The sequence below is a fragment of the Micromys minutus genome (genome assembly GCF_963924665.1).
Source record: "Micromys minutus genome assembly, chromosome: 2".
In the NCBI taxonomy this organism is placed as follows: domain Eukaryota; kingdom Metazoa; phylum Chordata; class Mammalia; order Rodentia; family Muridae; genus Micromys; species Micromys minutus.
Window position 1 is genome coordinate 27,909,303 of NC_137971.1, and position 27,762 is coordinate 27,937,064.

The 27,762-nt window shown below is 38.9% G+C and overlaps 1 protein-coding gene across 2 annotated transcripts in view; it reads right to left on the reverse strand.

Annotated features, from left to right (window-relative positions):
- The window catches only part of A1CF (APOBEC1 complementation factor), a gene marked incomplete at both ends in the record, with an annotated part of 51,706 nt that overhangs the window by 7,201 nt on the left and 16,743 nt on the right, over window positions 1-27,762 (reverse strand). Inside the window, 6 exons of one of the 2 annotated variants that reach the window (XM_080912475.1) lie at window positions 5,961-6,142; window positions 8,104-8,377; window positions 12,604-12,701; window positions 18,281-18,445; window positions 23,411-23,649; window positions 26,897-27,027. In XM_080912475.1, the coding sequence (XP_080768601.1) occupies window positions 5,961-6,142; window positions 8,104-8,377; window positions 12,604-12,701; window positions 18,281-18,445; window positions 23,411-23,649; window positions 26,897-27,027 (1,089 nt within the window). Of the gene's footprint in view, window positions 1-5,960; window positions 6,167-8,103; window positions 8,378-12,603; window positions 12,702-18,280; window positions 18,446-23,410; window positions 23,650-26,896; window positions 27,028-27,762 lie in introns of both variants that reach the window. The other variant, XM_080912474.1, reaches the window with a different exon arrangement.

Consider the following 27,762-nt stretch of genomic DNA (forward strand, 5'->3'; position numbering starts at 1 on the left):
AAAAGAAGGAGATACACCCAAGAGGAGTAGACTTCAGGAAATAATCAAACTCAGAACTGAAATCAACTAAATAGAAACAAAAAGAACTATACAAAAAATCAACAAAACCAAGAGCTGATTCTTTGAGAAAATCAATAAGATCGATAAACCCTTAGCCAGACTAACTAGAGGATGGGGAAAAAGTATTCAAATTAACAAAACCAGAAATGGGAGACATGGCATAACGACAGAAACTGAGGAAATTCAAGAAGTCATCAGATCCTACTACAAAAGCCTATACTCAACAAAACTGGAAAGTCTAGAGGAAATAGACAATTTTCTAGTTTAGCTGAGATCAGATAGAACATCTAAAGAGCCCCATAATCCCTAAAGAAATAGAAACAGTCATTCCCGCCCCCCCAAAAAAACCCAAGACCCTGATGAGTTTAGTGCAGAATTCTATCAGACCTTCATAGAAGACCCAATACCAATACTCTCCAAACAATTCCACCAAACTAGAACCAGAAATAGAAATACCAAACTCATTCTTTGAGGCCACAATTATGCTCATTTTTAAACCACACAATGACCCTACAAAGAAAGAAAACTTTGGACCAATTTTCCTCATGAACATTGATGCAAAAATACTAAATAAAATTTTTACAAATTGAATCCAAAAACACACCAAAAGAATCACTTACTATGATCAAGTAGGCTTCATACCAGGAATGCAAGAATGGTTCAATATACAGAAATCCATCTATGCCATCCACTATATAAACAAACTCAAAGAAAAAAAAACACATGATCATCTCTCTAGATGCTGAGAAAGCATTTGACAAAATTCAACACACCTTCATGTTGAAAGTCTTGGAAAAGTAAGGAATTCAAGGCTCATACTTAAACATAGTAAAAATAATATATGACAAACCAGTAGCCAACATCAAACTAAATGGTGAGAAGCTTGAAGCCAGCCTACTAAATTCAGGGACTAGACAAGGCTGCCCAATCTCCCCTTATCTATTCAATATAGTACTAGAATTCCTTGCCATAGCCATTAAACAACAATAGGTCAAAGGGATAAAAATCAGAAAGAAAGAAATCAAAATATCACTATTTGCAGATGATATGATAGTATCATATACTTAATTGACCCCAAAAATTCCACCAGAGAACTTTTACAGCTTATAAATACCTTTAACAAAGTGGCTGGTTATAAAAGTAACTCAAATCAGTAGCCTTCCTTTACTGGAAGGACAAACAGTCTGAGAAAGAAATTAGAGAATTGACACCCTTCACAATAGTCACAAAGAATATAAAATACCTTGGGGGTGACCCTATCCAAGCAAGTAAAGGATCTGTATAACAAGAACTTCAAGTCTCTGAAGAAAAAAATTAACCTCAGAAGATGGAAAGATCTCTCATGCTCATGAATTGGAAGGATCAACACAGTAAAAATGGCCATGTTACCTAAGGCAATCTACAGATTAAATACAATCCCCATCCAAATTCCAACTCAATTCTTCATGGAGTTAGGAAGAGCAATTTGATAATTTATTTGGAATAATGAAAAATGCAGGATAGCAAAACCTATTCTCAACAATAAAAAAACTTCCTGGGGGAATCACCATCCCCGACCTCAAGCTGTATTACAGATCAGTTGTGATAAAAACTGTATGGTACTGGTACAGAGACAGGCAAGTTGATCAATGGAATAGAATTGAAGACCCAGAAATGATCTCACACACCTATGGTCTTGATCTTGGACAAAGGAACTAAAAACATTCATTGGAAAATAGTCTCTTCAACAAATGCTTCTGGTTCAACTGGCAGTCAGCATGCAGAAGAATGCAAATCAATTCTTTCTCATCTTCTTGTACAAAGCTGAAGTCCAAGTAGATCAAAGACCTCCAAATAAAACCAGGTACACTGAAACTAATAGAAAAGAATGTGGGAGAAGAGCTTAGAACACATAGGCACAGGGGAAATTCTCTAAACAGAACACCAATGGCTTACGCTCTAAGATCAAGAATTGACAATTGGGACCTCATGAAATTGCAAAACGTCTGTAAAGCAAAGGGCACTGTCAAAAGGAAAAAGGCAGCCAACTAATAGGGAAAAGATCTTTGCCATCTTGCATCTGATAGAGGACTAGTATCTAATATATACAAAGAACTCAAAAAGTTAAGCTCTAGAGAAACAATCTTATTAAAAATAGGGTACAGTGTTAATCAGAGAATGCTCAACTGAGAAATATTGAATGGCTTAGAAGCACCTAAAGAAGTGCTTAATACCCCTAGTCATCAGAGAAATGCAAATCAAAACAACCCGGAGATTCCACCTCATACCAGTCAGAATGGCTAAGTTCCAGAAACTCGGGTGACACCAGACGCTGGAGAGAATGTGGAGAAAGAGAAAGACTCTTCCACTGTCAGTGGGACTGTAAACTGGTACAACCATCATGGAAACCAGTCTGGTGGTTCCTCAGAAAATTGGACATAGTACTACCTGAGGACCCAGCTATACTACTCCTGGGCATATATACCACTCTTGGGCATATACCCAAAAGAAGCTCCAACAACTAACAAAGATACATGCACAACCATGGTCATAGCAGCCTTATAATATCCAGAAGCTGTAAAGAACCAAGATGTCTTTCAAAAGAGTAATGGATAGAGAAATTGTGGTACATATACACAATGGAGTACTACGCAGCTATCAAAAACAATGACTTCATGAAATTCCAAGGCAAATGGATGGAACTTGAAGCTATCATCATTAGTGAAGTAACCCAGTCACAAAAGAACACTCATAGTATGTACTCATTCATAAGTGGATATTAGCCCAATAATCTTTGAATATCCAAAGAACCATCCATAGAACTTACGAAGCTCAAAGAGAAGAAAGGCCAGAAAGTAGATTCCTCAGTCTTTCTTAGAAGGAGGAATAAAAGGTTCATGGGAGGAAATAAAGGGACAAATAAAGGAGCAGGGATTAAAGAAAAGATCATCCAGAGACTGCCTCACCTGGAGATACACCCCACATACACCCAATAAACCCAAGCACTATTGCTGATGCCAAATAGTGCTTACTGTTAAGAACCTGATATGGATGCCTCCTCAGAGGCTCTACCAGAGCTATACTGATACAGAGGAGGATGCTTACAGTTAACCATCAGACTGAACATGAGGACCCCAATGAATGAGTTATAGGAAGGACTGAAGGAGCTCAAAAAGTTTGCAACCCCATGGGAAGAACAAAATGATCAACTATACAAACCCACCACAGCTCCCAGGGACTAAAACTCCAACCAATGTGTTCCTGTGGAAAGACCCATGGCCCCAGGTGTATATGTAGCAGAGGATCACATTTTCTGACATCAGTGGGAGGATAGGCCTTTGGTTCAGGGAAGGCCCATTTTCCCAGTGTAGGGGAACTTTAAGATGCTGAGGTGGGAGAGGGTGGTTGGGAGGGAGCACCTTCATAGAGGTAATTGGAGTAGGAAGGGGGATGGGGTTGTGGGAAAGGGTTAACATCTGAAATGTAAATGCAGAGAATTTTCAATAAATTTGTTTTTTTGGGGGGGGGTTGGGGAAGGAATCTGTGTCCTGTTCAAGTGCATCAAATGTTTTTAACCACTGAGTCATCTTTCCATTCTTTGGGGCAATATTTATGAATAAGCATTAATAGGTATTCACAGTGGTGATTTTTCTATTTAGTTTGCAATGTGCTACTTTTAGTTATTTTTTATGAGAACCTGTTCTTATTACCCATTTGCACATCTACATGATTGCATCTGTAATTGCCGTAAACTGAATTCCCCGCCCCCAAAGATGCATACTTATTTTACCCTAAATCTTTGGTTAATGCTGAGGTCCTGACCCTCCATTCACACACCAGATTCAGTACCAGTGTCCAAAGAAATGTGTAAAGGAACAATGCTCCCCACCCATGGGTCTCTGGAGCCTCTTAGCTCATTGTTCTCATATCCCAGCTGCTGTCTCCCAGGACATTTTCCAGTTTATTAATTTTGAGATTGAGCTTATTTTTTCCCATTATTAAAAAGTACTTAGTAGCATCTTCCATAGTTTGTAAGCATGCTCTAAAGTTCCTGAGTAATATCAATTAGACTGGAAGATATTCTGTCTGCCTATTTATGCTTTTGAACAAACACACTGAGAGGCATGGTCTCTCTAGCTGCTGGTTGGGCAGGGTACTTCTTGAACCCTGTCTACTGGTTGGTGATGCCTACCTCTAATGGGAGATTAGTTTCCAGCCACATCGGCTGGGATGGCATAGTCTTCAATTTTTCAACTCTATTTGTACAAAGTCAGAGACATCTTGGTTAAATATCTCTCATTATGGCTAACCTCTCATTTAGGTTTAATGTATAGGCAGAGAGCTTTGCTCAGAATGTCTATATTCATAATGACACTTAATCTGATCTCATTGTAATAATCTGTTCATGAACCAATATTTTCCTACTGGGTTGCCACCTGATTTATGATAGCAAGGACTTTCGTTATATTCATTTTTTTTCTTTTTTGCATCTCTAGTGTCTAACAAACATGTTACACCAGAGAAGCTCAATAAATGTTACTTTTGAAACAAATGATTCCTGTTTGTCACTGGAATAGACATTCTTTCGCTTATTTATTTAATTTTCTGATTGCCTGAATAGAATCTGAAGAAAAACTACTTAGAGTTACATAAAAGAAAAACGTTGACAATATACCTGCTTTTATTCTCGGGCCAAGCCTCTAGATACTATGTTTGGCTCTTGGTTGCAGTTCTGAGGCTACTTTTTTTTCTTGAATCAGAGTTCTACGTTCTTCCTGAGAGCAGGGTTGTTCAGTGTTACAATCCACAGCCCATAACTACAGCTATTTGGCCAAAGTGGCTTCAGAAGGAGAGCAGGTGATACACCCTAATGGGAGAGCCTGGGCTTAAAAGGGATCGAGTCTGTTTTGTTTTCATTTATCAAACACGGTATGTTGTTTCCCTGTTTGGATAATAACTGTCACTTTCAGTTTCCACTAATTATAAAAACAAAACAAAAATAAAAACCAAACAAACAAGAAAAACACAGTCACACAGAAACACAGACTATTAAATGAAAGCAAATAGCAGTTACCATCACGAAATGATCACCACTCTAACCCTGCCCAGGACAGAGCGTGGCAGAGGCTTTGTATAGTTAAGGAACCACGAACGTTCCATGGTAGAGATCATGATATAATTACAAAATTTCTCCCTCCTCCTCCCTTTCTACGGAGCCTCCCACATGTCCCTTCCTACTCATCTTCCAATTCATTCGCTCTGTTCTCACTAATCGTTATTGTGTGCCTATATATATCATGCGCACATATATTTCTAAATGTGCTATTTTGCTTGTGTGGTGTTACTTGCATGTACATTTCCCGGCAGACCATTTGGCCCTGGACAACCAATTGCTGTGCTGTTCTCTAAAGCAGCCTGTCTTTCCTGCTCTCCGCTTGGCTAGAGTTACTCAGTTGCTAAGGTTCTTTGTGGAAAGAAAGAACTTTTTATAAAACTGGGGTGTACAGGACTGTTACCCATCCACGTTGGCATGCCCACTGGTGTTGTTCTTTAATGGCATGTTTACAAGAAAAGTCCTGAACAGTATACGTAGGGATTCGCCTGCGGGGCCTCTTCTCTGCAGATGTTGACCAACGTGCTTTAGTGAACATTTATCCTGAGCTGGCATCTGTGCCTTGTTTTATTTTCATTTAATATTTTCGTTGACATTCCTTTTGAGGATTTTGTTTGTTTTTCATTTTGCTGGGTCACGATAAAGGTCCATTTACTGCCATGCCGGTCTCAGCAGCCCCTCCGAGAATGCTGAACTGATTACCACAGAACAGTAGCCCAAATAAAGATCAACTGTAATCATTTGAACAAGGTCCGGTCCCTGGTCCAACTGGGGTGGGGCCCACTAGCTCTGGAGCCATCTTACCTACCTGAGGAGCGAGTTTAACGCCCTGCGGTTTTAAAGAGATAGCGTTCATTGGGGTGAGCTCCATCCCAGGCAGAAGGTCATATAGTTTGTCTTCTCTCTTGTCTCCTTTGACTTGGTATCCTCGACCCAGGCCTGTGTATGCCAAATACCCACGGCCGCCCAGTCCTCTCACTCCCGCGGCCCCTACAGGGACATTCATGTAAATTTCTAGGGATGTAAGAAGGCATTAAACCGAATCAAACCACCAGAAAATCACCCTGAATCTTACTGTAATGGAAAAGTTAGCCCGAGACACATTGATTATTGCCCTAAGGATGAACAGATAACCTAAGATTCTAATGTAATGAAACTCAGCATTAGGTAAGGCTCACCATAGACTCCTGCATTCTTAAAAGCTCCTTTGGGAGAAAGCAATCCCTTCAAAGAGATTGATAAGTACACACCACTTAATTTTTTTTTTTTCAGAAAGAAAAGTATTTTTTACTGCTGTTTTGTTAATTTTTTTGGGGGGGGATTCACTAAGGTTCATTATATACTTATTAAAACGTCTCAAATAATATGATGATTTGAATTATAGTTAATCTAGGATAGAGACTATTAAAGTGAATGCCACTCTGCCCATAAAGCAGAAATGAATTTGATTATCATGCCCCTGGTGGGTCATCACACAGACATGTAGAAAGCATCTTTTCTTTAAGTTCACCACTCTCTTATGCACTGTTGATGTGAGGCTTACTTTCTGTTGAGTTTCATACACAGATTCCTTTTGATTGTTGTTTATCCATATTTCTATATTGATTTCCTTTTGGTGACATAAAGGAATAGACTATTAAGTGGATCACTCTTTACCCATAAATATCATTCATTGATTATGTTTTTGTTAATGTTATGTATCATTTTCCCTTGGAGTGGAGTTTGTTTGTTTTTTTCTACATCACAACTGGTTGATAATATGTAAGATATATTGATTGATTAATGATATGTTAGATAAACGCATAATGTCTCACGACATAATTTGTTATATAGAGAAAGTATTTAAAAAATCTTTATCATTACTTTTGCATTACAATTTTGGTGGGGGTGATTGTACTGTGAGTATAGAGATTTTAGGCTATTAAAGAGGTCTTAAGATGCTCAATTAATTTTTTTTCCATTAAAAAAAAATGATGCTACCCAGTAAGGGAATTGTTTCCATAGTAATATCGATGGGCCTATTCTAAGTTACACCCAAGGGTGGATTTAAACACATCCACTGTTTGTTTCTAGTTGCCAGATTGCTGTCATATGCGGAAAAACAGGATTGGGATTCAGAAAATATTGGCTATAGCCAAGAAAAACTACAGTAAAAAATACCACTAGGCAGAGATAAACTACCTTTATAATTTGCTGAGCTCAGAAACCTGCTCAAACTGTGAATCTGTGTAGGATTTAAACATAAAATACAGTCTGGCAGTGAGATTGAGTTTATTTTTCTATTTTTAATTTATTTGGTTTCCATTATACCAAATAAATATTAATCTCCTTAAGTGGCTTTTTCAAGGTTATTGCATATGTGTGTGAAGTACAGCTGCCATTGCAGCAGTCAGGAGACAGAGGCAGATGCTGGGAGTTCCTGAGCAGCCTGGAATATATAGTAAGCTCTTGTCACCAACATACAAACAGACACATGGAATAAAAAAGTTATAACGCACATATTTGGGAGAGAGTTCACATGAGAATGCCTCATTTGAGGCAGTTCCCACTGGGCCGTGATGCTCTCCCTTGAAAGTTCTGTAATCAGTCTAGTTGGCCTAATAAGAAAAAAGAGGCAATGGTTTATAGAGCTAGGTGTTATTCTGTACGTATTTTGTGGATCCAATTTATATAATAAAAGTATATCATTTATGTACTGGGCTCTTTCATGCCATGTTCTGACAAGTATTTTCAATAACCAGTTGTAATGTGAAAAAATAGATTCCTATAAAACAAGAGATGCTGATGTATTTGATTTTTTTAAAAACAGTTTTCTACTCTTTTTTTTCTCCCATTGATTCCATCCACTCTATTTAAGGCTACTGAACTATAGTTTATAGTTCATTTAAACTATAATTTATTAGTCATTTGGAATTTAGAGTTATGGAAAGACAAGAACTAGCCAGTGTTACCTCTGACAGATGGGGTCCGGATGAGAGCCCTGTTGCTGAGATGTCCTTTGGTAGCTGGGAAATGAAGACTTGGAATGGCCGTGTAGGCTTGGGGGGTGTAGAAGACAGGAGCTCCAAGGTAGGTTGTGGTAGGGTCATAAACATGGCTCAGAGGGTAGGTGTATTCTCCTTGAAGCATGGTGTTCCTGCCACCGGTGCCCCGGGTGTACCTAACGTAACTGTCCTTGTCCACTGGCTTGGCCAAGGTCACTTCAATTGGGGAGCCATCCAGCACCTGTTGTGCAGAAAAAGGAAGAGCCAAGCTGAGAAGCCATCTGACAACTGGGTATCACAAACATGTCTATCATTTTCTGAAATGCAATTCTTAATGGCTTCTGTATCAGTTTACTATTCTCTAAGCAGTCTTGTTGATAACTGCACAAGATGCCAATATGTTTAAAAATTCCATTTTGACCACCACCGAATTTATAATACAGAGACAGTTACAGAGACAGAAAATTATGCAATATTTTCTTTAAGTGTGATACTTGTGTTTAAAATGACATAGTTATTCCAGTATAATACGTTGGAGATCTTTGTGGGTGAAATACAGGTTATGCAGCATGGTAAAATGATGGTGATAGAAATCAGTGAAGATATCTTATCTTTTATTAACACCATAGTGAGTACCAGGCTCAACATATGGCTCATCATAGCAGAAACACAACAGGTACCTCCTAGGAAGGGAGAGGAGCCTAGTTAGAGCCTTCTCAAAGCAGAGGAACCTAGTAGATGACTGCACTGTTCACATAAAGCAACTGTTTTCCCTGCTGAGAAGTTGGACATTTCTAAACAGGGATGGCAAGGATTGGGATATAGGTAAGAGGGATACTGAGAACTCTAAGCCATGTGCCACTTAAAGCATGTCCTTAAGAATTATTGCAATAGTCAGACAGGTTGCATACACTTTTAATTGCAGCACTAGGGAGGTAGACAGGAGAATCTCTGTGAGTTTGAAGCCAGCCTGATCTATATAGTGAGTTTCCAGAAAGTCCAGACTACAAAGAGATACCCCTCTCTATCTTCAATACCCAAATTTAATTTAATGAACGAGTCTTAAAGAAAAAGAAAAGAAGCCATCTTGCTAGCCACCCTGTGGCATTTCACTCATCTCCTTAAATTGCAATATAATCACTATCTTACAAAAGATTCCCAAAGCCTAACTTTTTCTAATAAATATAAATACCATGGCTATGATACGCAGCTTAGGAAAACTTCTGTTAGTTTTATATTATGATTAGACATAGCAGTTAACAGTATTTACTAGTAATGTTAAACACATATTTGGTTACATATCAGTAAACATTGTTATAGAAGTGTCTGGGGACAAGTAATAAATGAGCCTCCTGACCGGATACAATGTAACTAGCCACCCCATGCTCTTGTCATTGCCTCCAGCTACTTTGGAAGAAAGCAGTACACATAAGTGCAAAAGCAATTTTAGCTATTTTCAGTTACATGTTTGTTAATATTTATCTGTAGATTTATAATATTCAGTATGCACTTATTAAAACATCTCAACACAATATGACCACTTGAACTATATTTAGTTTTGGCATAGAGATTGTTACAATTTTAAGTCAGAGAAGAATTAGACTAGTTCATCCCTCCCCCACCACGATGGGCTATCTCTTCTTAAACTCTTAGCCAAACAAATCCTCCCTTCCTTAAAACTGTGAATAAATTGAACACTTTTCCACTGGCACTATTTTCGTGTATTATTTAGCACTGGGTTTATGATGGCTGATGTTGATAAGATGTACATTCTGGCATCTGTATCAAGAGAAAACAACCTTAAATGTTGTTTTTGAAATGCTATGCTATCAATTTCCTTATGCCAATGTAGTAATCAATGAAGAAATAATGTTTTGTTCATAGAGCACATTTAAATATCAATTGATTTTACTTTATTTTATTTATTTATTTTTTTACTGCTTCAGAGTTACCACTTTCTTCCATACAAGATTTAAGAATGTTGAAAGTCCCTGAGGCTGCATGCGCCATAGGCTTCCCCATGTATGGAGAAATCTGTGCTGGGAGGCCTAGGGCACAAGAAAGCCTTGTCCTTCCGATCCTGCAGTCTGTTCTTGTGATTATTCTATATAAGTTCCTCTTCTGGCTCTTGGACCCTCAGCTTTGTCATTGAGTTTGGTTAACCAAGAACCTTGGATATGGGGAGAGAGATGAGACAACAGTGAACATGGTGTTTTTTCCAGACTTCCTCCATGAGATGTCTTCTTGGACCCACTGTATTCCTTGACCAAAGACCCTTCAGAGAAGACCCAGCATCCTTAGTGTAGAATGATTCTAGATCAGTGTTCCTTTTCAAGGGGCCTGTTATCCATAGTTCTCATTTGGGTTTCTACTAATTCTTCATCTCCCGTAGGAGGAACCGTGGTGGCACCTTTAGGTAAATGCCAGAGGTCAAGCATCTCCTGAAGAAGAAACTAACTGATGACTGCCTAAGAGATCAAGGATGGCTGGCACAGACAATGCCCACCAATCAGAAACTGTTAATCAAGGAGTGTATAGGGAAAGATTCATGGCTTCAGATACATTTGTAGAAGAGGATGGCCTTGTCTGACATCAATGTGAAGGGAGGCTTTTGGTCCTGTGGAGGTCTGATGCCCCAGTGTTGGAAAATGCTGTAGTGATAGGGCAGAATAGGTTATGTGGGTGGCGGAGCATCCTCATACAGACAAAGAGGAGGAAGGAAAGGTTGGATGTAGGATGGGTGAGGAAAGGTAACTTGGAAGTGGGATATCATTTGAGAGGTAAACAAATGGAATGATTAATAATTAAAAAAATATGACATCAAAGACAGACAGAAAGAACAAAAGAAAGAAAGAAAGATGAAAAAGGAAGAAAGAAGGGAAGAAAGAGATGCTTTCTTGGGACCAATGGAGCATGGATGGAGGGTATTAAAGGAGCTTGCAGCAATGTTCAGATAAACTTTCTGCATCGTTTCTTACCTGCTCGCTCCTTCTGTGGTCTCTTTACTGTCAGAAATCTATGACTGCTAGACTCTGACACTGTATTTTTAAATCTCCCTCTCTCACAAATGTGGAGTAGATTTCTTTCTACCCATCCTCTACTGGAACCTGAACTGAGAGAAAACTCAAAGGACAGACCAGTCTCCCGTGTATTACACTCTGACCCAATTAGCTGTTCTCAGATATTCTTTTGGTATTTCAAATTCTGCCATTAAGTCAGACTCTCCTGGCTGCCATTACCCTTTGAATGTATATCCAATTTTCACAGGTTCTTTTGCATAGAATCTTCTCATCCATGACTGTTTTCTAAATGTTGATGACCCACTTCTTCATTTGAATTTTTTACTTTTAAATGTCTTCTAATATGATTGAGTCAACTACTTTGCAGGAGTGTTTGTGGCCCTGACTTAGCTTTCTAGACTTTCAACTCCTTTATAAGCATCTTGGCTTTGAGTATGTTGCAACCTGGATATTACTAACAGCTCAGTGGCACATATATGGGTTTTGTGTTTGTACTTTTATATAGACAAATAAACAGTAGAAATACAGAAGTTGATTTCCACCCAGGATCCACCTCTAGCAAGAAGAGGAATTCTAAGGCTCTATGTGGGAAGATCAAATACCGAGATCAGAATGACAGCTATCTTGACATTTTTTTGGGCTAATGTTCCTAAAGTTACTGCATTATAAAGTGCAATAATTAGAAATAATTGGAGGTTAGGGAATATGGAGCTTTAATGAGAATGTTTCCCATTCCCAGTTGATGACCTGTTTGGAAGGATTAGGAGATGTGGCTTGTTGGAATAGGTGTGTCCCTGGGGCTTTGAGATTTCAAAAGCTTACACCAAAAAAAAAAAAAAAAAAAAAAAAAAAAAAAAAGCCCACAGCAGGTCAGGTCTCTCCCCCTCTCCCTCTCCCTCCCTCCCTCCCTCCCTCCCTCCCTCCCTCCCTCCCTCCCTCCCTCCCTCTCTCTCTCTCTCTCTCTCTCTCTCTCTCTCTGCCTGATGCCCACAGACCAGGATGTGAAGCTGTCAGCTACTCTGTCTGCCTGCCACTGCATGCTTTCTGTCATGATGATAATGGACTCACCTCGGAAACTGTAAACCTCAATTAAATGGTTTCTTTTATAAGAGTTGCCTTGGTCATGGTGCTTCTTCACAGCAACAGAACACTATCGAGTACTGGGGAAACATCTGGAAAAACTTTATTCCCTTCTTCACACAAAATTGAGGCCAGCAACTTGTTTAAGTCATAAGAAGAAGTATGAGATAGGATTAGCTACCTAGCCATTTTTTTATTCGCTGTATCTTTTTCTGCCTGTTCTCTATTGTATATTCCTAAAGCACTTCTGGATCAGTGATGGGGAAAGAGAGCTTGGCTAAGATGGACTCCAGAGATTATGCTTTGGTAAAGCATGCACATACCAGGCTTGGACGGAATCTGTGCATTTTCTTCTCTCTGACATTACCTTGCCATTCAGAGCCTTCATAGCTTCAACTGCATCTTCTCGGTTACTGAAATGCACAAAAGCATAGTCTCGGATCTTCTTCACCCGTTCCACAGCACCTGTAGATATAGTGCCAGCCATACCTTTAGCACACTTGAGACAGTGATGTGGCTAGCTTCCAAGAGTATAAGCATCTTATGAGACTTCTTTGTGTGTCTAGATTTAGAATTCTGTATAAACAATATAAGCCTTTATTTGCCATAAAATGCTTATAATATGATCTATTATGAATAGTTATGAATTATGTTTTCTAATTCCTAGATTATAAGAAATGTAAAGATAAAAATGACATCTTCATAAAGATAGAAAAATATAAAAGATAATATTGTATACAAGGTAACATGTTACTAAACTGACTTGATATTGGTCATTTTTATATGCATATATGTAACTCATTTCTTCTAAACACTGTTGTATCTTGGAAGTTCAAAGCAAGATACAGAAGTAAGAAAATGCAATTGCAGCTAGAAAAAAAGGATGGACAGGGAACTACTGCATGCAGCCTTGGAGAGGACAGGTGGGTGTATCCACTGGGTACTAAAGTCTTTTCCCAGTCTCTGTTGTGGATAAGAAACAATACTGTTCAATGGGCAGGAGAGAACTCACAATTTCCCATCCTATTCCTATCGATCAAATTTCACCCCAGGAGTATTGCTGCTCTGTTTTTCCTACCACCACCTAATCTGGGTTAGTGTGATTCCATGGAGTGCCTGATCCTATTTCCTGTGGTGGAACATTCATGAAAATCTGCTGGGAAGAGAAGGGTCATTTGGATAGCCAATGTCATGAGGATGTGACATGGTTGGTATCTGTGACACATCCTTCAAAGTTCATGACTATCCTTAGTTCTAAGATGACAGAAGCACGACTTTTTACAATGTCATTTACTGGTAAGTGATCACGATGTCAGTGGAGTGTGATTCAGGACACTGTAGAAGCCTGTGGGTGCCGTCAGAAACGTCACACTCACTCTGCTGAGAATACCCTATTTTATTGTCCATAAAAGAATTCTGGAACTGGGGAGACTTTACAATGTGGTGTGCTAATTTCTGTTTAATTAACTTTATTTTACTTTTATATAAGTGTGAGGAAGCTATTGTCCTAATAAAGGTGTGTTTAGCATTCCTTTGTATTCACTTTATTTTTCAAAGAAACTACAGATCTATAGTTAATATATAATCTAATAAATATACCTATGTATCGATTCAGTAAAAAAAAAAAGGTGTGTTTATGATTCACACAGCACACAGCTAGCTAAGGTCTATAATCATGTCTTATGCCTTTAATCAATATCTTTAAGTTAATAAATGTTGAATCTGAAAGACCATCTAAAGTCTAAAATAATTTCCACCTGTAGTATTTGAAAGATTGGAAAAATTATGTATCTACTAATTCTAACTTGTTTTTTTTTTTAATAAAGATACCAGTGTGCCACTGTAGAAATAGCAAAATAAAGCAAGATCCATTTCTTTAGGAATGATTAGATTTGACTCATTTGTGTGAACTCCATTGAGTCTTTAGAGAGATGAAGGTAGTATTATATGTACTCACATGGAGGGATTGAATCCCTATTGTCTGTTTCTAAAATTTATAATGGGATAAAATGTGAGCACCTGTTTTCAATATCTAAACCCACACATAAATAAACACAAGGTCACCCATACTTGTACCCAGAGATACCTGGAAAGGTAGGTCTCAAACTGTTAAGCATGGTTACTTCAGGAATGGAGAAAAGTGTTGGGGAAGGTGAAAACATTTTAGATATTTATTCTGTTTTTAATTACTTGCTTATGTGTATGTGTCTGTGTAGTTATGTGCATGTGAGTGCAGGGGCCTGTGGAGGGTGGAAGATAGTGTTCGAACCCACGGAGCTCAGGTTACAGGCATTTGTGCTCCAGCTGACACGGATGCAACTGAGTTGGGGTCTTCTACAAGAACAGTGCACAATAACATTTTAATTGGCGTGTTTTTATAAAGATTAGCCAAGTTAGTTTAGCTTATTGTGTAAAAGCATCCAGAAAGCAACCTACCCTATTTTTATGTAGAAAGACTGCTGTGCATAGTGGTGGTGACATGTTTAAAAAAGTACTTGTATAAAGAGGCTTAATGTTGACTTTTAAACATATTTTTGCCCACTCAGTATTCTAAACAAATGTTTTTTTTTGTTGTTATTGATGGTTATGGGGAATTTTTTTCACTACTGCTTGAGCACACTACTCACCTTTCAGCTGGTGTCGTTTTGAAAGGCTAGGTTTTCTTCACTTAACACATACTTCTCAGAGACAACATGATGTAACACCAGTCCCAGGAAGAATAGGAAGAGGAGAAAATTCTTTCCCTATCCGAGTTCAGTTGCTCTCTCAGATTCAGGGTCACTGAAGCATTTTCAGCCCATAGTCTATTGCACGGGTCAATGACTACGAATTACCTTCCTTTGGAACAATGGGAGACATATAATCTAAAGATAATTTTAAACTATTACAGTAGTTCTCTCTCTGTTTAGTATCTTAAGTATCATAAGAAGCCCTTAGTGTCTCATGACCATAATTATACAGAGCAAAATTATCTGACCAGTCTGAGAAAATGAAATAAAGGCATGTGAGCCCATGGAGCACAGGGCATATCATTAACTGAGATTTTAGGCCAGTCTCTTTAGTCCTTCAGTGTTGGGTGGAAATGGTGAGAATGGCTTCATCTCACAGCTTGTTTTAGGTCAGTGAGAACCAAGTTTCCATTCTTCTCCTCTCTAGTTTCCCAAGTGGTGGGGGATGTTTGCTTTAGCTGCACAAATACCACCTTCACTTAGTTCTTCTGTAGTGTCAAGGGTACAAGAGCTATTCTCAGTAAACACACAGAGCTAATGTATTATCAATCAATTTCCACATACCCCATCATTCATGTGAATTGTGTAGCATTTACGTTGAGAATGGATTTGGGTATTCTGAAATTCCTGCTATAATACTGATACCATTATGCTTTTTTTTTTTTCTGGAGCAGCAATGTTCAAACTCTACTTATAGAAAGCTTCCTTTGTGAGAAATCTGAGCCTAGGAAGGAAATTAGCAAGTAGGGGTTTGAATACTACAACATGGATTTCTCCCATCTCAACACTACTCTGGTCTAACCCTACTTAGAGACCAAACAAGAGCCAAGCGTGGGTTATATTTAGGGTTGACTGGCTTCTGTAGAACAGCAATGGCCATATGCTTTAGGTTAATATCTTCCTTCTCAGTGCTTGCTATTATTACTCATGGGCTGTCCATCAGCAAAGAAGAACTAGATCTGTGCTCCTAACACAAGAATTAGAAAAACACTCCCTAAGTGTAAGTTCTTTACTCAGTCACATAAGCTATACGTAGGAACTTAAGAAACACAAATTTGTGGATGCAAATGGGATAAGCATCTGTTTTCAGCAGCCTTGCAGGTGATCCTGCTACTGGAGGGAGCAGATTTTATAGACTACCATACTTCGCTAGTGCTACAGCAGACACTCTAGACTTCATGGGAAAAAAAAGTATCAATGGCCTGAAGTTTCTGTGACACGTTTCGTTTGTTTTCCAGAGTATGGATGCAGTATTTTCCTAGGTCAGTCAGGGTTCAAATGATGTACAAAGTCATATTTTCGATGAATACTAAGTTTCTCCAAAACCCAAATCTTTAAAAATAAAAATGTAATGTTATCTTTTCTTTTTCCACAAAATTTCCTAATATAGTCATGATACATTATATTGTTGCACCTGAGAAGAAATTTGTGGATTTGTTTTTTTTGCCTCTCCAAAGGATAGGCACCTGCTAGTTGTTCATATTCTCTTATGCATCACATACATCATTATAGAGCCCCAAGCATTGTACCGGTGGCCTAAGAAGTGCCCCAGGATGGCTGGAGATGCTTTAGGCTGAAAATAAGACTAATATATAACTATGCTGGGGATGGTTTAGCTGAAGTCATGGGAGGAGATGAGGGAAGAGAGAGGAAGAGGCAAGAAGGAATAAGTTGGCATTGATTATTTTCTTACAGCTTCTAAGGCACTAGAGTCTAGGGATAGCTATCTTAAATGTGTAGACTAGACTGATAATCATTCCCTTAAAAAAAAGAGAAAGTCAGTCTTTTGACAGTTTCTCTTTCTAACCTCTTTCAAAACAAAAGCACCATTTTAACTGGAAGGGAAAGTAAGTGTTCTTTAGTCTGGGAAAAACAAATCCCAACCCGGAGTGCATGAAACACACACGTATGTACTAGTTCCCGGCCTGGCCAACCGCACTGAGGTTCATCGCTTATCCATGAGTGATTTGTCTTAGGACCTTGCTCTGCATTCCAAGGGCAGGATGATTTAGCTGTGACTTCTCTATAAATTCCTTCCCCACACAGCCCACATCTGTTCATTCCTGTACACGGCATGCCGGAGCTACTGATGGAACAGCAGCTGCATGAACGCATGTGGGAAGAGAATGAAGACTAGTGTGAGGGTTCAGAGGGTTGTTAAATCTGGGGTCTGCCAGCTGCTAGCTGTGCGACAATTTAACTACTCTGGGCTCTGTTTTTCGGGTTACAGGAAACAAGAGATGCCATGAGGGAACCTCCAGGATAGGGCATTGTGATAAATGGCATGTGACGTCAACACGCCCACTCTAATTCTAATGGACCTTTTTCTTTTTTTCAGTTTCTGAAGTAACTATGGATTCACGGCTGTTGGTATGGACCACACTGTGATACTTAATGTCAGGGAGGACAGAGTTCTTGCGGGTGAAGGAAGATAAATGTTTGAGAAATCTGTAAAAGGAAAAGTAGTATCCCTGCCAACTATCTGTAGAGCAAATTATATGCTTACCAACCTAGTATACACGTAATGTCATTATCCACTCACAGCTGGGAACAGACCATGTGAGAACCAGTGAGTACCGTTAGGAGGCTTAACACGAGAGCATCATGGCCCATGCTTGTTAGCATCCTATAGACATTGCCAGAAGCCCAAGAAATTCTCAGTTGCGGGAAGATGTTTCTATGACAGACACAGGCTCTGTGACTGAGTACATTTCCAGACATATGCATGGGAAATTTCAGGAGATGCTTTTGGTTGTCATCTGGGGCAAGTTGTTGTAGCTGCCACAGGGTAGGCATGGACGCTGCATGTTGTTCAATACCCTGAAATCTACCAAGAATGATTTACTCCAAAATGTCAGTATCAAAGAGGTTGAGCGACCTGGGTTAGAGGTTAAAACTCCAGTAAGATCCAGGCATCATTAACAAAGTAAATATTCATTTTGTTCTTAGTCTGAGCATCTAGGGACAGAGGAACTAATTAGAGGGAGAAGAACTCACAGAATTTAATTCAGCAGAGGTGATGTGTATTCATTAAATAACAACAGAGATAAATATAAACCATAATATTCCTAAGTGCTGTATATGTCTCTTTCGGATCCAAAAGTGGTAAACTACCTAAATAATATACAACCGATATATATATACATACATATACATACATACATATATATATATATATATATATATACATATACATATATATATATCGGAGAAGGGTCTGAATAAAAGCTATTCTCTTTAGCATTTTTGGTAATGGCCTCCAGCATAGGCATTTTAAAAGCACATTTTGAGGAAGTGATTGTGCATGTGGCCCACCTGGTTTAATACTGTTGAATTCCTTTTCAATCATCTCTTCCGAGGTAGACAGCATAAGGTTCCTTACGTACAGGATTTTCACGGAAGACATTGTGTCCTCGTCAACCTCAACTTCTGGTTCTGCCCAGTCTACGGCAATAGGATGTCCCCACAACTGAATTCTTCCTGTTGACAACAATCAGAGAGGGATTAATTATTTAGGAATCACGACATCATCTCAGCTCATGCTGATGGTCTTTTAAATTGAACTGACCGTTAAGGTCTTAAATGACCAAGACCACTAAAAAAGATTAATATTGATTTTTAAGACATTCAAATAAAGCAAGAGTCTGATAGGAGCCTTCAGTGTGACTAGTGGCTTGTAATGATCGACTGTAAAGAGACGCAGGATGTGGTTTGAAATGGAGAAGCAGTGAGAGAAGTGGTGGGCACATTTGACTCTCAGGACAGCTTTTACAAGGGGGAGTCAGTTTTTAAGGTGAGATAATAAAAGGGGAGAAAGAGCAGATTTAGGGTTCAGACACAGAGTCTGACTCCGTGAACCATTAAGAGGTCACTTGGAGAGCATCCGCTGTAGTTGGAATGTGTTGTCTATTAGCCAGACACCAGCACTGAGACACACAAATGAGCCTGAGTGAATGGGGCCAAACATTCTTTGTTCTCAGTCTCTGGTATTAGGATCAGGGCTCAGACCACTGTGTTCCTCCCACATTCTCAGTCTGAATACAGTCAATGTGGAAAACTTGGAGAAAACATACTTTTTAAAAATGCCAATTCAGAGAAGACTAAGAAGACAGTTGATGATAAAAAAAAACTTTAACTTGTCCTAAAAGAGGGGGTGTTACCCAAGTCAGCACAGGTTTCTGTACCCTACAGTGGTGACTTACTGGATGCTTCCTTCTATACTGTGTGTTTCCCATGAGCCTCTCAGTTCTCTCTAATCATGATCTTGCGGAAGAGGGGCAGCACCCACTTTTACAGTCTCAACGATTGTTACCAAACATTAATTCTCCATTACTTCCCCTTTGGTGTTGCCACCCAGCCACCATATCCCCAGGGGCTACATGTTGGTGCAGTGGGATAAGGGTGACAAATCAACTCAGTTTCTGCAGTTATGGAAAATCTGGGTTGTGTGTTTAATTCAGTGTTTGGAAGAAAGCTGTATCTTGTTGGATGCAAAGAATTGGACAGAACAAAATGAGAAATTATTTGTGTTGGGAAGGATTTATTGGTATAATTATTACATAGGGGAAGCAAATATCTATCCTTTAATTTCTTATAAATCAATCATGATCTTTGACAGAATATGCCAAGAGCATACAAACAAAAAGTGTAGTCTCTTTTTTGTTTCATTTTTTAAAAATTGGATATATTTTATTTACATTTCAAATGTTACCCTCTTTCCTGGTTTTCCCTCTATACCCCCTATCTCATCCCATCTCCCCATGTTCCTATGAGGGTGCTCTTCCACCCACCCATCCCCTCCTACCTCCCTGCCCTGACAGTTGCCTACACTGGGGCATTGAGCCTTGGCAAGACCAAGGGCTTCTCCCATTGATACCCAACAAGGCCATCCTCCGCTACATATGAAGCTGGAGTCATGGGTCCATCCAAGCATATTCTTTGGTTAGTAGTTTACTCTCTGGGAGCTCTGGTTGGTTGGTATTGTTGTTCTTATGGGGTTGCAGCTCCTTCAATCCCTTCAGCTCCTTCAATCCTTTCTCTAACTCTTCAATTGGGAACCCCATTCTCAGTTCAGTGGTTGGCTGTTAGTATCTGCCTCTGTATTTGTCACAGTGTGACAGAGCCTTGCAGGAGACAGCTAGATCAGGCTCCTGTCAACATGCACTTCTTGGATTAGCAATATTGTCTGGCTTTGGTGGCTGTATGTGGGCTAGATCTCCAGGTGGGACAGTATCTGGATGGCCTTTGCTATAATCTGTGCTTTAAACTTTGTCTCTGTATTTCCTCCTGTGAATACATTTGTTCTCTCTTCTAAGAAGGACTGAAGCATCTGCACTTTGGTCTTTTTTCTCGAGCTTCATGTGGTCTGTGAATTGTATATTGGGTAATTGGAGCTTTTGGGCTAATATCCACTTATCAGTGAGTACATACCATGTATTTGTTTGTGTGTGTGTGTGTGTGTGTGTGTGTGTGTGTGTGTGTGTGTGTTTGGGTTACCTTACTCAGGATATTTTCTAGTTCTATCCATTTACCTAAGAATTTCATGAAGTCATTGATTTTAATAGCTGAGTAGTACTCCACTGTGTAAATGTATCACATTGTTTGTATCCATTCTTCTGATGAAGGACATCTGGGTTCTTTCCAGCTTCTGTCTATTATAAATAAGGCTTCTTTGAACACAGTGGATCATGTGTCCTTGTTATATGTTGGAGCATCTTTTGGGTATATGTCCAGGAATGGTATAGCTGGGTCTTCAGGTACTATGTCCAATTTTCTGAGAAATCTCCAGACTGATTTCCAGAGTGGTGGTACCAGCTTACAATCCCACCAATAATGGAGGAGTGTTTCTTTCTCTACATTCTTGCTAGCATCTGCTGTCACCTGAGTTTTTATCTTAGTCATTTTAACTGGTATGAGGTGGAATCTCAGGTTTGTTTTTATTTGCATTTCCCTGATGACTAAAGATGTTGAGCGTTTCTTAAGGTGATTCTCAGCCATTCGATATTCCTCAGTTGAGAATTTTTTTGTTTAGGTGGGTACCCCATTTTTAATAGGATTATTTGATTCTCTAGAGTCTATCTTTTTGAGTTCTTTTTATACATTTGATACTAGCTCTCTATCAGATGTAGATCTTTTCCCAATCTGTTTGTTGCCATTTTGTCCTTTTGCCTTACAGAAGCTTTGCAATTTCATGAGGTCCCATTTGTTGATTCTTGGTCTTAGAGCATAAGTCTTTGATGTTCTGATCAGGAACTGTTCCCCTGTGCCTATGTGCTCTAAGCTCTTCCCCACTTTCTGTTTTATTAGTTTCAGTGTACCTGGTTTTATGTGGAGGCCTTTGATACACTTGGACTTGAGCTTTGTACAAGGAGATAAGAGAGGATTGATTTGCATTCTTCTACATGCTGACCTTCAGTTGAACCAGCATCATGTGTTGAAAATTCTATCTTTTTTTTCCACTGGATGATTTTTGCACCTTTGTCAAAGATCAAGTGACCACAGGTGTGTGGGTTCATTTCTGGGGCTTCAATTCTATTCCATTGATCTACCTATCTCTGTACAAATACCATACAGTTTTCATCACTATTGATCTGTAATAAAGCTTTAGGTCAGGGATGGTGATTCCCCCAGCAACTTTTTTATTGTTGAGAATAGTTTTTGCTATCCTGAACTTTTTGTTATTCCAAATGGATTTGCAAATTGCTCTCTCAAACTCTATGAAGAACTGACTTGGAATTTTGATGGCTATTGCATTGAATCTGCAGAATGCTTTTGGCAAGATGACCATTTTTACTATATTAATTCTGCCAATCCATGAGCATGGGGGATCTTTCCATTTCCTGATATCTTTTTCAATTTATTTTTTCACAGACTTGAAGTTTTTGTCATACAGATCTTTTACTTGCTTGATTAGAGTCACACCCAGGCATTTTATATTAATTCTGACTATTGTGAAGGTTGTCGCTACCCTAATTTCTTTTCCAGCCTGTTTAACCTTTGAGTAGAGATGAAAGATACTGATGTGTTTGAGTTAATTTTATTTCCAGGTATAGTCTGTTTAATAAATATCACTAGGTGTCAATGGGCATAGTGGTACTTGAGAGGCAGAGGGAGGAGGAGCTACAGGTTGAGGTCAGGCAGTGCTAAATAATATTTTAAAAATTTTTGAGTAAAGTTGTTATCCTAATCCACATGTAGAAATCAGACCTCTATTCTAAACCATATAAAAACACTAACAGGAGCTGAAGAGACATCAGTACTGTTAGCATTAGCTGCCCCTCCAGATGACTTTGTTTCAATTCTGAAAGCCTATGAACGGCTCAAAGCTATCTGAGAATCAGAGGAGGTAAAGAAAAGAAGATGAGGGGAAGGAAGTCTACTAAAACAAGTTGAAAATGTCTCAATGATACCCAATGCCTCATATGCTAACGTTTAAAAGAACATAAGCAGAGCCAGGACACAGTCAAATGGCAGAATGTTGGCCTAGGAAGCTCAAGACCCTCTGTTCAACCAACAGATCCATCAAAAACAAAACGTGCAGTCAAGAAAGACTGTAAAAAGTCAAAATAAAGTCAGAGTTTTGTTCTCTTCTACCTGTCACCTTCATAGTTTTTATAAGAATGTACCCTAGTGAGAAGTTATTTATATGCTAGATCATTGGTTCTCAACCTGTGGGTCACATATCTGATATTCTTTATGTTAGATATTGAGTGATAACAGTAACAAAATTACAGTTATGGAGTAGTAAGGAAATAATTTTACAGTTGAGGTCACCACAACTAAGGACCTGTATTAAAGAGTCAGTATTATGAAGATTGAGGATCACTGGTCTAGATAGTTTTTTTTCATTAATATAAATTTATATTAGCATTTGACTGTGTTTTAGTGAATATTTTACAGCAAGCCAAGGAACATTGAATATTTGCCTGCATTGGTCTGACCCAGGCAGTGTTGGTGTGTTGCTGAACTTATGAATTGACACTTCGTGCTGACATGCATGTCTATAAATAGAAGTGTCCAGGAAGAAAGCACAGGTTTCTTATCTTCAATTAGATGGGAATGATTAAAAATTGGGAAACACATTGAGAGCATGTCTGTTGGTTATCCTTGGGATGGTGTATTATAGGCTGGTGTGTTTGTCTACACTATGAAAGGTAACATTGCCCAATTCTAACTAGTCTGTGAACTTAATCTGCATGCTGTTATATCCGTGATGAATTTGTTTAATCTTAAATTGGTTTTTGCCACATATTCTCTGTAGGATTGCTATTGATTTACATTCTCCTGAGGCTCAAATGTGCAACTTCCCAGAATACATCTATAGAAACTTTACGGAACTGAATCAACTGTGAGAGAAATAAACAAGATGAAGAGCTTAAATGCAACAGGAAAGTTCATGCCAGGTCTGTTGTGGGGATGGAGTCCCTGTTCAGGAATCAAGCTTACCTGGCAGCAGCCTCCGTCTAGCCATGGCGGCTGCGCGGTGACTCTCATATTCCACAAAGGCAAACCCCCGGTTTTTGGTTTTATCGGCAGCACTTGGGTAGACAATGACATCAACAACTCCTTCGGTGACTTTTTTCATCTCTGATAAGATTTCTTCTCTCTTTTTGGTTTTGGGGATTCCTCCCACAAACAATCGGCAGTTGTCCACACTGGCACAGACCCCCAGGAGACGGCCATTTCTAAACGGGGGAGGGGGAAGCAATGTTCATAGGTGAGATCTTTGTGTATGAAAGACTGTGGCAGAGATTGCAAATGTATAACACTTTCAAAGATAATGTGGTTTCTTTAGAGGAAAGATGATTCGATATAGACTGACACCCCTCCTCTCTTTTCTTTTGTGGTATCAGGACCATCGTGTGTGCTGCACAGACTCTGCCATTGACCTCCTACATATACTCTCAGTCTTGACCTCTGAACTATTTAAGGGAAATTAGATGAAGAGCTCATCGGTACCTGGTTTCTTTAGACTGGTTGTAGTTTTACCACTTGCCATCCATTTCCTTCACATCCTGATGTCCCAGCTCCAAGGCATCTATACTGGGCCCTGCTCCTTACTTCACCTACTCACCCTGTGCTATTGGGATTTGCTACTTCTCAAGATGCATGTATGAAACTGCTAAGTCGAATAGCTTTTCTGATGTGATTACTGTTAAAAATGCGCCCCCCCCATCTTAGTTAGGGTTTTACTGCTGTGAACAGACATCATGACCATAGCAAGTCTTATAAGGACAACATTTAATTAAGGCTGGCTTACAGGCTCAGAGGTTCAGTTTTTTATCATCAAGGCAAGATCACGGTGGCATTCAGGCAGGCATGGTACATGCATTGTTGAGAGTTCAACATCTTCATCTCAACTGCTAGTAGAAGACTCATTTACAGGCAGCTAGGGTGAGGGCCTTAAGCCGTGACACACCTACTCCAACAAGGCCACACACCTCATAATAGAGCTACTCCCTGGGCCAAGCATATACAAACCATCGCAACCCCCAATCCCAAAATTACAGAGTCAACAACATGGCTCAGTGGGTAATGGTGCGGGTTTGTAAGTGTGATGGGATATTGATATATTTTCAATTGAATTTTTCTGGTAGCCAAAATCATTAAAAGATTTTTGTATAATTATAGGGTGCTTGTACTTGTATTGAGAAGGACCCCTTTTTAATCATTTGCATATGTTTTATTGATTTTTTTGATATTAGAAAGTATTTTAAAATTCATCTATTCTCTGAACATTTTCAAATTTTTCTCCTATTCCTTTTGTCTCTTCATTTTGAAGTTATTTTTCTTTGTTCTTCATAAGCTTTTATACTAGGCAAGTGGGAGACCAGTCTGATTTTCTTGGAACTAGTGGCTCTTGGTTGTGGCACAGGTCTTCTGACCTGTCTGGTCACTGGTTAGTACTTATCCTTTGCCAGAGAACCAGGGCAGGAGTGAGAATTCACAAACCTCTCTCACTCTTGCGACATTTCCCAGAGAATGTGGTTTCTTGATAAAGCGATCTTCCTGTTGGTTTCTCGGCAGGTTTTTTTGTTTGTTTGTTTGTTTGTTTGTTTTGTTTTTTGTTTTTATAATTTCAGCCAACTTTATTTAGTCAGAAGCTCTTGTGGCTGGTTCCAAATTCGCTATATAGCCAGTTATGACCCTGAACTCTTAATTCTGTCTCTCTCTCTCTCAAGTGCTAAGATTGCTAATTGTATATTACCATACTGGCTTATGAGATTCCCCAATTAAAACCCAGACTTTGTGCATGCTAGGCAAGCACTCTATCAAATAAGTTGCACATATAGCCCCTAGTTATGTGTGCTTTAAATTTTACTTAAGAAAGCACAATTATCTCTCTTATTTATTTAGAGATACTCTTTTTTTTTTTGGATAGTTAGTGGGCTATTCTGGTATCAGTTGCTAGCAGGAGAGAGTCTAAAATTTCTAAATGTGTGCGGCTGGTCAACATCCTTTCCCAGAATTTCCTGGAGACAAAAGACACTTTCTCACAAACCATCAACATGAGTTTAATGTCTCCAGAAGCCAAGCATTTAGAGGATGCTCAGTGAATATTTGATAAGGAGGAAGATGATGTGATAACAGCAGGTCTTTTCTGGGTAATAGCCTCATCCATCCCTTGAGAAATGGTGTCTGAGAGCAAAGTAAAGGTTATTGTTCCTTTCTGGAAGAAAGGTTTCTCTCTCTGACAGATTGACCACAGCAGAGTCGTAGTCATGAAGGCAGCTTTGCATCTCTTCTTGACTAGTTCTTGTTGAATCTATCACACTCTTTAATTTGTAAAGATTCTCTGTGCCTTTACCTTGCTTCTGGCTTCCAAATGAAGATTTGGCTGCTCTTGAATAATTTTTCTTTCCAAACTATTATATTTCCCCACTTCTCTGCCCTCCCCACCAGTCAGCCCCACAATTGTCAGTCACCCTACAGAACACCCAATCCTTTGAGTGCCAGAGATTTAAGTACCTTATCTTTGTTATTTGAGTGACACCCTGTGAGGTAGATGTTTTATAGTTTCTATAAAACGGATGAATAGTTTTAAAAAGACGGTCTTATAAAATCAGATTGTTGGTTGTACATCATCAGGCATACCTTTCTGTGCTCTCAGGGTTTAAAATGCTCTAGAGATGCATAACTGTCACCCTTCTCCTGCCTCCACTCACATCCACGCACACTACATCTTGCCTGAGGTGTCTGGTGTGAACCTTTAAGGTCAAAAATCAATGCTTTAAAATTCATAAAGTCATTTAAACTCTCCTCCAGTCCCAGGTCTTTATATAAATAAGTCCAGATTCTTCAGCAGGGATGATGTTCTTCAACTGTCTTGCCTTTAACCATTTTTTTTTATCTTTCACTTTCTGAATTTTTCTGTCTTTCAAGCACATCAAGCATCAGTTTTGCCTTAATTTTAGAAATGTTTTTACTTGCAGTTTGTTGCTTTTGCTTTCCTTTCTTTTTCTTTTTTTTTTCTTTTTTGAATAACCTTGTTTAGGATCTGACTGTCTTGACTGAATTTTTCATCCAAACAGAAGATCAAATTATACTTTCTCATAGAGTAGTTTCTTAAAGCTACCAAATTCAGGTGGTGTTCTCTCCACACAACTTTACCCCTCCTTGGTTTTATGTTTGTAAGTTATTTATTTAATCTTTTATATTTGTGTTCTATAGGAACAGAGGATATCTTAAAGAGTATTCAGTACATATTAATAAAATTAATTAATTAATTAATTAATTAATTATATCTCTGTGGACTTTATACCTCATACAGAAACGAGATTAAATAAATGTTTAAACAGATCATTTTTACTGAAGAAAGACATAGAATTTTATTCCTAGTTTGGGTAGCTTACACTCATACGCTATCTTGATACAAAACAGATCCGGGTGCAGTTTTAGGGTCAGCTTGCATCTAGCAGATGAGGGACTTACCGAATTTCATAATTATTAAGTTGCTTGATTGCATTCTTGGCTTCCTGCTTATTGGAGAATGTTACAAATGCGTAGCCTCTGTTGTTCCCATTAAAATCCATCATCATTCTCATTTCATAGATTTTTCCAATCTGTAATGAATAGAAGTAGAGCATTCTTATTTACATATTTATACTCCCAAATGCATGTATACACACACACACACACACACACACACACACACACACACACACACACACTACTTGTTGAATTGCCTCCTGCCATGTTTGTCATTTGTATCCATGGGGAACGGTTTGCATACTTTTATGCCAGCTTTAGATTAATTATCTTACTCATGAGGAAAAGCCAAGTTAAAGAAAGAAAATATAGACAAATGGCATTTCAGCCTCAGCTAATAGAATGTAATTTTTGGCAAGCAAATGACCTTTGTCATACAAGCATCTTGAAATTTATATAATGTCTTGGGGAACCAAAAGTGCATTTGTCATCAGAAGCACAGGTTCCTGATAGATTTGCCCATGCCTTCTGAGTTGTTCCCTATGGTCTCCATGCTTTGACCCTGACTTGGCTATGTTCTGTCACTGACATTTATAACAGGAAATGAAGGTACTCATTTGGGGCCTTGCTAACCTAACTTCCTGGCTGTCTTTCCCCAACTGCTATGATGTCAGAATGAATACAGCATATTTCATAGGTGGCCTAGGGAGCACTGTTATTTTAGCAGTTTCTAGGATGAAAAGAAATGCTAGCCTCACAGAAAAGGCTACTTGTTGTCCATCTGCCCTCTTCGCCCCCACTCTCTGTCTGTACTCCAACTATCATGCAGGCTAAGAAGTTCAATACCCCTAGCGTTTGTGAGCAGGGTG